Raw genomic sequence first — 11580 nt, forward strand, 5'->3', positions numbered from 1 at the left:
TTAGAAGAATGCTAGATGACATTAGAAAACCTGAAATAGTTTAGATCCTTGTTTTAAAGTGTAGCTATGGGATCCAGGTGGTGGTTATTCCATTTAAAGGCTGAAGTAATCATTAGTGATTTTTTAGCAGCTCTAGTCAGCTTTACTCACTGAAGGCCACTACTCAGTCTTGCTGTGAGGTTGGGAGGGGAGGGTGCAGTGGTGGAGGGAGCAGCACTGTGCTGCAGGAGGAGCAGGCTCATGTGTTCCATGTGTGCTGCCTGGCATTGGAGGGAGGGGTGCTGGCATGGGGGTACCAAGTAGCTTTGCTAATTAGCAGTGTGACTGGTACCTTTTTTTTTCCCCCACCTCTCTGCATTGCTGAGGAAACTCTGTCTCCTGACTGCCCTTGTTCAGGGTCCTGCTCTCTGCAGGTGTGAATGGCTCCCTGCTCTCTTCTCTCCCCAGCTGACACAGTGAACTCAGTGTGCTCTCAGCCAATGAACACACATCACAAATTACCTTTTTTTTATGATTCCTTTTTTTTATCCCTGCACAGCCTTAGTGGCAAACTGTGCCTGTAGTTCTTTAGCATGGCAGCTACACGGTAATAACTGTCCTGCTTAAGTGCCCTACCTAAAGCCTCTTCAGCAGAAGTCCCAAAGCTGTGACCTTCCTCCCCACAGCTTGTGCCACACCTTCACAAGGTCTGAGCTCCTCAGTTTAATATCTAGGGGGACTTACTGTATTTTTATATTGTCACATAAATAATATATGTTTTTATATATAATACATATTTTGAAGAATGGCAAGAAAAAATCTGAACATTTCCTTTTAAGACATATGAGATGATACCAAAGCAACTGTGTAATATGTAATTGTAATTTAAGATCATCACAAAGATCTAAAACTGCTTAATTAAAGACCTATTTTATTGTAGGCAAATCCAGAAGCACAGCTCTTACCAGGACAGAGGTTTATCAACCAAGGTATGTTTCTGTAGAAATCTCACAGCTGTGTGTTGTGCCCAAGTCAGCCTGCAAAGTGATGTGAATGTGCTTTTGTCTTTCTCCTTTTGTAGATGCAGAGGAGCATGGAGTCATTGTGGTGGCTTTGTATCCCTATGATGGCATTCATGAAGAGGACTTATCCTTCAAAAAAGGAGAAAAACTGAAAGTTATTGAGGAGTAAGTATGACAATATTGTTGTATTGCATATTTTCTCTGGGCTCATCTAATTCCCTCTACAATGCTCTGACATCCTACTCATGCCATGGCTATATGAAAGATAAGTGAGCTCCCTTGTATTAATACAAATGCTTTATGGAGTTGTTTCAGGTTGGATGGGACTTTGACCAACCTGCTGCAATGGAAGGTGCTTCTGCCCATGACAGAGATGATCTTTTAGGTCCCTTTTAACCCAAACCATTTTTGAATCTGTTGTTCTCTGGTTTGGCAGCTGGTCTCAATATAACAGTGACCAAACATTGATCCAGTGGAGCCAATGGCTTCTCAGGGCTCTTGATTTCAGAGGAAAGATTGTGCTTCTCTCTCCAGCCTGGGCAAAACTCTCAGCACACTAGAACCTAAAAAACAATCTATCATTTTCCTTTCACAAACAGTGAATACTGGTTTTGTTTTTCAGATCCGGAGAATGGTGGAGGGCAAAATCTCTCACGACAAGAAAAGAAGGTTTCATTCCCAGCAACTATGTAGCAAAAGTAAACACCCTGGAAACAGAAGAGTAAGTTCTCCCAATCTCAAAATTCTGGCAAATTTCTTCACCTTGGTGGTGTATCCTTTGTGTGTGGGGTAAGAGGTGGTTCTAACTCTTTGAAATACTTTTCAGGTGGTTCTTCAAAGACATAACCCGAAAAGATGCTGAAAGACAACTCCTGGCTCCTGGAAATGGTCCTGGAGCTTTCCTTATCAGAGAAAGTGAAACATTAAAAGGTAGGTTTTAGGGTGGTACTTTGAAATTGATATAGACATAAAAAGATGCAGCCAGTCTACACAAAAATTGGCAGTGGGTGTGGAGTAGTTGCAGTGCATCTTATTGTGTGAATTTTCTGCAGTTCTGTAGGAGTGAGAAGAATGAGAAAATTATCAGAAAAAGAGAGAAGAGAGTTGCAGGCTAACACCCAAAGCTGAGATAAGGGGGGGAAAAAAAAGTGTTACGTATGTGATTACACTGGCAATGAGCAGGAATGAATGAAGTGGCTTCTTTTCTCTTCTTAATGTTTGTGACTCCTTTATTGAAATGCATGTTACCATAATAAGCTGCTGCATTCTCTAGACTGCCATTATTGGGTCTGTATCCATTGCTACAAGTTTAAAATTGTAGTTAGTGCACAATGAGCATTTTCACTTCTACAGTGTAGTGGGATTCTTTTCAGAAAGCTTTTTGGTAAAATTTTGTGCTATAAACACAAAATTTTAGCTTTGTGCTGAAAAGCTTAGTGAGGTCTCCAGGCTCTTCAGCCAGGACTTTGAGAAGAGCATGGGAAGTTCTGTCCCAGCCTGTGGACTCTGTAAGTCTGGGTGGATATTCCAGCTGGAATAACAGTGCATCCTTCAGAGGAAGACAGGTGAAGCCTTTCAGCAGGTCATGCCCCTCCCCTCCACAGGGTAGCTTTTTTGGCTCTAATCCTGCAGATTCTTGACTAGGTATCATCTGTAATTGGACCATATCATTGTGCTCTCAGTTGAAGATTTTTAAATGAAGTTCTCAAAGAAAGTCTCCTAAATTCTACATAGGGTACTCAGAGTAAAGCAAAGTACCCCCAGAATCACTGGGTATGTGTGTGAGGAGAGATGAAGGGGTGACATCCTTTTTTATCCTTTCAAGATGGTTAAGAATTGCACAAGTAGAAGAAACAACAGGTGCTGTAGCTAAGGGTAGATGCTCTCCTGCCCCAATTTAAATCCCAGATGATGTTAGGCTCCTTAGAACTGCCTAGGGATCAACAGATCTAGCAGACCAACAGATCTGCTCTCCCCCCTCTATGCCTGAAGCCATCCCCAAACTATCCTTTTGCTAGCTGGACCATGGCAACCAGCATGTTCCTTTTTCAAGATGCTGATGTCCAGATTTCAGCTTCTGCCTGAGCAGGGTTACAGCCCTGGTCCTGCTCTCCCAGCCACTTCTACTCGAGCTGGGGGACCTTCTGCAAAACTGAGCACTGAATGTGCAACTGCCTGGAATATGGAACAAGTGGGTTTGTTGAATAAGATTGAAAAAGAAAGTGTGACTGTAAGCACTTTGGTGACTAGTTCAGGGCTGGCTTTGGCTGACTTCCCCCTGTGGATTGCAAAATGGTTTTTGAGGCAATAAGGGAGCAAAAAGAAAAGCAGACATAATGGTGATTTTCTTAGGTTCAGCTGTGTATGTGTGGACTCTGTAGATTTTTTCTGTCTTTTAATGAGCATTCCTTCTTTATCCACAGGCAGCTATTCTCTCTCCATACGAGACTATGATCCAGAGCATGGTGATGTTATTAAGCACTACAAAATCAGGAGTCTAGACAATGGAGGATTTTATATCTCTCCAAGAATAACTTTTCCTAACATCAATGATATGATCAAACATTATCAAAGTAAGTTAAAGTATTTGGTGAATTACTTAATAGAATGCAGCCATTATTTCCTGTGAAGGAAAATAAAAGGTTTCTTCTTTTGTTTCAAAGCTTTTATCATTTCTTTTTTTTTTTTTTCCTAAATAACTTGGGCATGCATGTTATCAAAGATAATGTAAAACTGATTGGAACCCAAGTATTGTTGTTACCATAATGAGATCTAGTGCTGATTGCTCTGTGGCATACCACTGTGAAATGAAGACTACCTTTATAATACAATTCTTCACACTTAGGGTGATGTGAAGCTATAATAGGAATTGCCCACGTTGTAAATAATATTTTATTTCAGAGTAAATTTTTATTCAGAATTAAAATAAATACATATAGACTTGTGAATATTGTCTTGTACCTAGTGTTGAGTGTGAAATTGGTTTTGTTTTTCCTGTAAATATGTTTGTTTAATTATTTATTTTTAAAGGAAGAAATTTTCCATATACTTCAAAGAAATAAAATTGCACCCACATAGAATGTATACATTTATTTTAAAAAAGCAAAGTGAAGAGAGAAAGGGACAAGTCTATCTGTGTTTTAGCTGCAAAACTGACTTATCATTCTACATAACCTCCTGCTGGATAGCTCCAAAATACAGGTTTTTTCATCTTATATCTGGGAATAAAAGCAAGACAAAAAAATGTTGGACATAAAATCACACAGCAATTTTTCAAAGCCATTCTGTGGATTTGGCCGTGAAATTTTTCTCCACAGTTAGATATGTGTGCTGGCTGTTCAGCATCACTGGAAAACCTGAGAATTATTCAACATTCATATAAAAGTTGTAGCTGGTCAGTGTGTAGAGGAAAAATAATGCTGACCTACTTATGCTTGTGTGCACATCTGTGTGAAACCATTTTGCAGGAAAATTTAATGACAAATTCAGGATACAGATCCCAAACCTGACTCCAATGTGCATCTTAATCAACACAATGTCAGTAATAACATCTGATATCGTATTTACTTGGTGCAAATTGTATTAAAATCCCTTAATAATCTTACAGTAACCAGATGCTTTTTTTGTTAAATTTTTCTCTGAATACCAAATTTCAGATCAGAGGCACTTAAGCTTTTGTGGAAGCACCAGAAAGGCTACATTTTCCATCATAGCATCTTGGTTATTTTGAACATTATTGTGGGCTGGTTAGTGCAATTAAGTAATGTTTGTCTCAAGTCCTGTGGCACAGGAGAATAATGTATTTTGTATTTTCTTTTTTCTTCAAAAACCAGAGCAGTCAGATGGCTTATGCAGAAAGTTGGAAAAAGCTTGTATTAGTCCCAAACCTCAAAAACCATGGGATAAAGATGCATGGGAAATTCCACGGGAATCAATTAAATTAGTGAAGAAACTTGGAGCTGGTCAGTTTGGAGAAGTCTGGATGGGTGAGTTTATTCTTTTGAAATGAGTATTTAATTCTGAAGAAAGGATCATTTCAGAGTCATTCAAAAATGTAGTGGACATGAACCTGATCCTATATACTTGTAAAACAGCAAAATCAAACAGCAAAACCAGCAAAATTCTGGTATATTGACCAGAATATACCTTCTTGTGAGGAGAGAGGGCCTGTAAAAGGGGATAGTTGGCTGACAAGGAAGTGGAACAAATCTTTTTTGTGTCTTTTAAAGGAAAAGAATAGTGAGTAAGCACTGTAGTTTAGAAGGTCAAAGACAATAGTTATGTTTTGAGGTGGAAATGGAAGGTTATAGTAAGATGTGGATCCTGAATCTCAAAATTGATGAACCCCTCAGAATTTTGTTTCAAATCAGAAAATATTAAAGAATATGAAATTAAAAGAAACAATGTCTTTCAGTGAATTGTGTTTAGAGATTTCATTTTCCATTTGTGAAGAGGATGTCTCCTGCAATGTAGTGTATGGTTCTGCCATACTGGGTGAAAAAAGGGAACAGACTTAACCCAAGAGTGTTTTCTGCCAGTGTGCTGCTCAGAAAGCAGGTGATTTATGTAGCAAGAAGGCTAGAGACTGAACAGCACATACCTTGAATCATCAGGCAAGATCCCAATAATAAAACTGTCATAAGACTTACAAGTTTTAAACATTAATATATACCCAGCAGAAAATTATATCATTGATTATTATAACCTGAATAACCTGCTTTGTTGGCTCACAAACAGTATTTCCTCAGCCTTAGTGACTTCCTAGTGACTTCCTATGCCCAGTGTCACATTCTGGGAAAATGGTTTAATCATCTTGCTTTTGTAATGCTGTCTATTCTGACATCAGAGTATTCATTTGGCTTCCCCATTGCATGTTCTGTGCACCATTCATTGCTTACACACTTTGCCAGTTACCATCCTATCTGAGGTAAACTGAATCTTCCTCCCAAAGTCTTCATTAAGATGTTTTTTCAGGCCAAATCATTCTCTTAGCCTTTCCCTGAATCTCTTTTTTGGGACGTTATGTTTAAATAGGAAAAAATTTGTTATATAATAAAAGAGCAGATTATGGTGATGATGATCATTATTAATTTTAAGACCCAAGATTCTATAGGCTATAGCATTTCTGAGCAACTTGAAAGTGTATCCCAAAGCTGGCTGGAGGACACAAAGCTATGAAGGGGTCTCTGATAATCCATGGGAGAGTGTCAGTCTGACAGGAATGTCATTGCTTTGAAGAGATGCTCTCATTTAGAAAAGCAAAGCACAGACTGCTGCTGTTTGAGTGACAAATTAAACACACACAACTGCAGTGTCAATCAGAAAGCTCCAATTGAGTCTTAGATGCAATCTTTTGGTATAAATTACATAAAAAGTGAAAGCAACACTATAATACAATATGGTCAAATTCAGCCTTTTATGTGGCTTCATGAGCAACGGCTTAAGAAACTCTCTAGCTCTGATACACATGAATGACAGTTTAGATACTAGTCAGGACAAGTTTTAACCATTGTGCAGTTATTTCTGTCTAATAAACCAAGGCAACAAATGTTTAATTTTCACTGAAACACTATGGAAGACTTTGTGGTAGGAGATAATCAACTGCTTGAAAATGCAGATCATTTTGGGAAGTGACTACTTCTGCACATACACACAGAGAAGAATAAAACTTTAAAAGGTGTTTCTGCTTCAAGATGCTTCCTCTTGTTTGTGTCACTATTTTAACATCTAAATTGGGCCTGAGCCCTATGTCTGAATTTCTGCACTGTGAGAAAAACTAACGTACTGTGAAAGCAATTGCTGTGTTTCCTCTTCTTTGCTTTCTGTCTGAAGTGAAAGATGATTTGCATGGCACAGATCCTATCAAATCAGGAGCATGGTTATTCTTAGAGCCAAGGAAGTTCAAGAAGGAAAAGCATATTAGGCCAGCTGTGTGGTGCAGGGTGTCAGCAAACACTGTGTATTGTAATGATTATCCAGGGATTTAGGGAGTTATGTAGAGGTACTGAGCAATAATCTGGTTGTGCTCTCCTGATTTGAGAGCTGATTGTTACACTGCCTCCTTACTGAGAAAAAAAGTATTCTTCAACCATTGTGTGAATAAGAGAGAAATATTGTTCCATGGTTTAATTACTAAATAGATTTCTGCTTGATAAAGCATACTTAAAACTGTGGTTTCTGAGGGAACAGTGTCCCACTCAGAGGAATTGTGCTTTTGAGTAAAGAAAGATGTAGAGCTACTGGGCAAAATCCAACCAAGAGCCACAAAGGGGACTGGAGCATCTCTGTTTTGAGGAAAGGCTTAGGGGGCTCTTATCAGTGTCTGTAAATAGCTGAAGGAGGTGTGCAAAGTGGATGGAGCCAGGCTCTTCTCAGTGGTGCCCAGGGCCAGGGGCACAAAGTGGAGCACAGACAGTTCCTTCCCAACACTCACTGTGTGAGTGACCAAGCACAGGCTGCCTGGAGAGGTTGTGCTGTCCCCATTCCTGGAGAGAATCAAAAGCCACAATCCTGGACAACAGCTCTAGGTGTCCCTGGGGATGCTGGACACAGATGCCTTCTTCAGGTCCTTTCTGTGTTTCTGAGAGATATGGGAATATAGAGATAGTGCTGATATTGCAACATGAAGATATGCAATTATAGCTTTTATTGTCTCTTCTTTTTGGTATCTCTATAACTACTTTCTGGGCTTCCATGTGGACATCTTCCTCTTGAAGAGTTTGGAGGAAATTAACTTCCATAATTGAAAGAAGTAAGAAAATCCTAGGAACAAAAAGCAGGCCTTCATATGCCCCAAGCACTTGGCTGTGTTCCTGTATGAGCTGTGCAGAGAATCTGTTTTATGGAATGGGCAGGGCAATCTCTTCCAGCTCTGAAGTGTTGCTTTTACACAGAAAAAAGTTTCTAGCAGTTTTCCATTTTTTTTCTATCAATGCAAGTACAAAGGTATACATTTTACAGAGATTTTTCTGGGTTTAGGCTACCAAGTTAGTTGATGTGTGCATTTTGGTCATCAGTTGTGCAGCCTGGGCTTTCTGCATTCACACTGAATGTGGAGATGTGTGGAGATGACTGAGATGGAGCTGCTGCTGCATATCTCCATAGCTCAAACAAGCTTTTCCCAGTTATACCCTGCAGGGAATTACTGGAAATGTAGAGGAAGGAGAAAGCTGCATATTATAGGCTTCTTCACAAAGCTCTGCATCTTCAGCCCTGTAGGTTCAACCTCAACTTCTATTATAAATTCATATCACACCTTGGCCTGATTGAGCCTGTGCAAAGCTCTGGGGACAACCTGGCTCTGCAAGGTACTGCTCTGTCAAAGTAATAGTGATCAACTCCAAAATAAACACCTGAAACACTAATTTTTTGGAATAATGTAGAGAAGAACATGGCTCACTGTGTGAGGCATCATCACACAACACTTAGACTTTCATGCTGTGCTTGCTTCACACTTGATTTTTAACAGTAGCTAAAACTGCAAAGAGACTGACTTCCTGCCATGGTATGAAGGATTTTAGACCATGGAGTTCAGTGCATCTGGGCAGCTACTTTAGTGATGTCATGGACCAGAGCAGCACTGCAGGAGCAGGGTCTATGTTTTATGTATTTTTTGTTCCTAGTGTGAACTGATATGATGTGAATCATGATGCTCTGTGCTATTAATAATCCATGAAGAGAATTCTCAAGCAGGGCTTAGAGGAAAGTTAACAAGGCAAATGCAGCAATTATGGTGTAGGTTATTAATGAGTCACATCTTGCTTGCATCTCAGGTGTAAAAGATTCTCTTATTCAACAATTTCTGAATTAGAATATAAGTTATGTGTGCTTTGGAAATGTATTTTCTTCTGCAGCTGTTAGAAATATGAGTGTGCTCATAGAGCTCATGGCCACCTTGTTTTGGTGTCCCATCCCTCCCAATACATGATGAAATAAATGAACTTGAGAGAAATCAAGATCAGCTGTTTCTAGTGCTTTCACCAGCTCTTTGTTTTGTACATTACCACCAGAGCATCAGGGCAGACTTTTTTATTGCAGAAAACCTCAGTATCGCAGAGATGTTGTAGTAAAGCAAACTGCTTGTAAGAAAGACCTGAGTTTTTAGTGAATGTAAAATACTGTTACATAGTTAATGTTAAGTATGTTGGTCATAATTGTCTCACTGAAGAGTTGTATGAATTATATGTTCAGTAGAGAGTTCAACAAATTGAGAGTAGAGCATATGCTCTCTTTTAGGGCATGGGATGGAATAGTAGAAATGATACAAATAACCTTTTTCCTTCTTAAAGAGAGAGAAATACATTTATTATGTGTTTTTCTGATAGTTATAAATCATATACCTGAGCTTTAACAGTGGATTTGGCCTGTAGCTGTAATTTCTTACTATTAGGTACCTTAGAAAAATGTCTTTGTTATGTTTTGACCTGACTATGTTTGGAAAAATTGTGGCATGGTGCCTTTTCTCAGGTGATAATCCTTCTTCAAAAAAGATGTAGTGCTTGGAGCAATCACTCAAGATCTGGAAATCAGGTCCTTGCTTTGCCTCTGATTTCTTTTGTTGGATGATAAATAGCATAAGGAAATGGTGGATTCCAGTTTAGAGGCCATGGTGATGATCCAGATTGCTGCTGAATAAGGAAATGGGGCAATTTTGTTGAGTCATGAAGGTTTTACCTCTTCTGAGAAATAGTTCTGCAATATTGCACTGGGTATGGTGGGAATGAAAGTTGCATTTATATCCCTCTTTCACACTCTTTTATTTATTTTTGTTTCAAATTAAATTACTTCACAAGATAAACTTTAGGATCAGTGCTTGCAACTCCATTTTTAATACTATTTTAACATTTATTTAATGCTTGCCAGATTTTAAACTTGACAAAAATTTGCCGCTTTTCTCTTTTTACTGATAGTTGCTTTGTATATGATTAGCAAGTTACATTAGAAGGTGTGCTAAATAGAGAAATGAACCACAGCCACAGTCTCCCCCACTCCTGGCATGGAGTGATAAGAAGTTATCAAGTTTTAAATCTTGTGCTGAGCACTGCAGGATTGCAGTCCTGGCAGAGTGTCCTTGCTGGTCACGAGAACCATTTGCCTGCACTTTCCTGTAATGCTCCATTTTCAGCACTAAGGGTTACAGGAAGGATTATAAGCATGAGACTGGCATGCATGAAATAAGTGTAATAATGGGATTTCAGATACTTCAGAATCTTGCAGCCAGTCCTTGGACTCTGTTGTTCTGAGGCAGTTTAAGTGCACATTCATTGACACATGCCTTAACCAAGTTATTTAGGGGCTACTTGTGAATGGAAACTTGGTATGAAGTAAGATAATTTGCTTGCTTTATTTTTTTTTTTTTTTCAGACAACTGACTTCTAAAAATAGGAAATGGATAATTTTTCTCTGCAGTGCTGTATAAATTGCAAAACAAAAAGGAATTCTAGCATAAATATTTGTGCTACATGTGGCACTTGCTTTCAGGCTCTTAGCTATTCCTGGAATCCAGCCTCACCTGCTTTACAAATTCCTGCTCCTCAGGGCACTGTGGGCTGCAGTGACTTCAGGGCACTGATCCTGTTTCCTGCTTGCAGGTTACTATCACAGCAGTACCAAAGTGGCTGTGAAGACTCTGAAGCCTGGAACAATGTCTGTGCAAGCCTTCCTAGAGGAAGCCAACCTCATGAAAACACTTCAGCATGATAAGCTTGTTAGGCTTTATGCTGTAGTGACCAAAGAAGAGCCTATTTATATCATAACAGAATTCATGGCAAAAGGTGAGAAAAACATGGGATCTGCATGCTAGTTTGGGCTGAGGTAGTTAATTTTCTTCCCAGTGGCTGTATGAGGCTGTGTTTTGGATTTGTACTGAACACAGTGATGATAATATAGAGATGTTTTTGGTTACTGTTCAGCAGGGCTCACACAGAGCCAAGGTCTTTGTGCTGCCACACTAATGAGGAGTCTGGGTGTGCATGGGAGGGTGGGGGGGACACAGCCAGGACAGGTGACCCCAGTAACCAAAGGGATATTCCAGACTGTGTGGCATCATGTTCAGTGTATAAATCTGGGGGAAGAAAGAGGAAGGAGGGACATTTGGAGTGACAGTGTTTGTTTTCCTGACATGACATGTGATGGGGCTCTGCTCTCCTGGAAATGGCCAAACACCTGTCTGCCCATGGGAAGCACTGAATTAATTCCTTGTTTGGCTTTGCTGGTGTGCACAGCCTTTGTTTTTCCTCTTCCTATTAATCTGTCCTTATCTCAGCCCATGACTTCTCTGCCTTTTACCCTTCTGATTCTCTCCCAGTCCCACAGGTGGGGAGTGAGTGAGTGGCTGCATGGAGCCTGGTTGATGGCTGGGTTAAACCACAACAATCTGCAAGCAATAGTTTAGCGAACTCTTCTGCTTCTCCTAAACTAGTTCCCTTTCTTTTTAAAGACAGGAATGAGAGAGTTATTTTTGAAAGTTCAAATATTAAGGGAAGGAACAGCTATACTTAAGATGAACTGAGTCTTTAATTTTATGACTCATTACTGCATTTGTGAGATAAACCACTTTTGCATTTTTTTTAAATGCAGC

At 39.5% G+C, this 11580-nt stretch overlaps 1 protein-coding gene across 8 annotated transcripts in view; it reads left to right on the forward strand.

Moving 5' to 3' along the window:
* LYN (LYN proto-oncogene, Src family tyrosine kinase) overlaps positions 1–11580 on the forward strand; it is a 49089-nt gene that overhangs the window by 21139 nt on the left and 16370 nt on the right. For all 8 annotated transcript variants that reach the window (XM_079299854.1, XM_079299858.1, XM_079299855.1 and 5 more), the window contains exons 3-9: positions 920–968; positions 1061–1166; positions 1624–1722; positions 1828–1931; positions 3425–3574; positions 4835–4987; positions 10592–10774. In XM_079299854.1, coding sequence (XP_079155980.1) covers positions 920–968; positions 1061–1166; positions 1624–1722; positions 1828–1931; positions 3425–3574; positions 4835–4987; positions 10592–10774 — 844 coding nt within the window. The remainder of the gene's footprint in view (positions 1–919; positions 969–1060; positions 1167–1623; positions 1723–1827; positions 1932–3424; positions 3575–4834; positions 4988–10591; positions 10775–11580) is intronic.

Source organism: Erithacus rubecula (assembly GCF_903797595.1).
Source record: "Erithacus rubecula genome assembly, chromosome: 3".
Lineage (NCBI taxonomy): Eukaryota > Metazoa > Chordata > Aves > Passeriformes > Muscicapidae > Erithacus > Erithacus rubecula.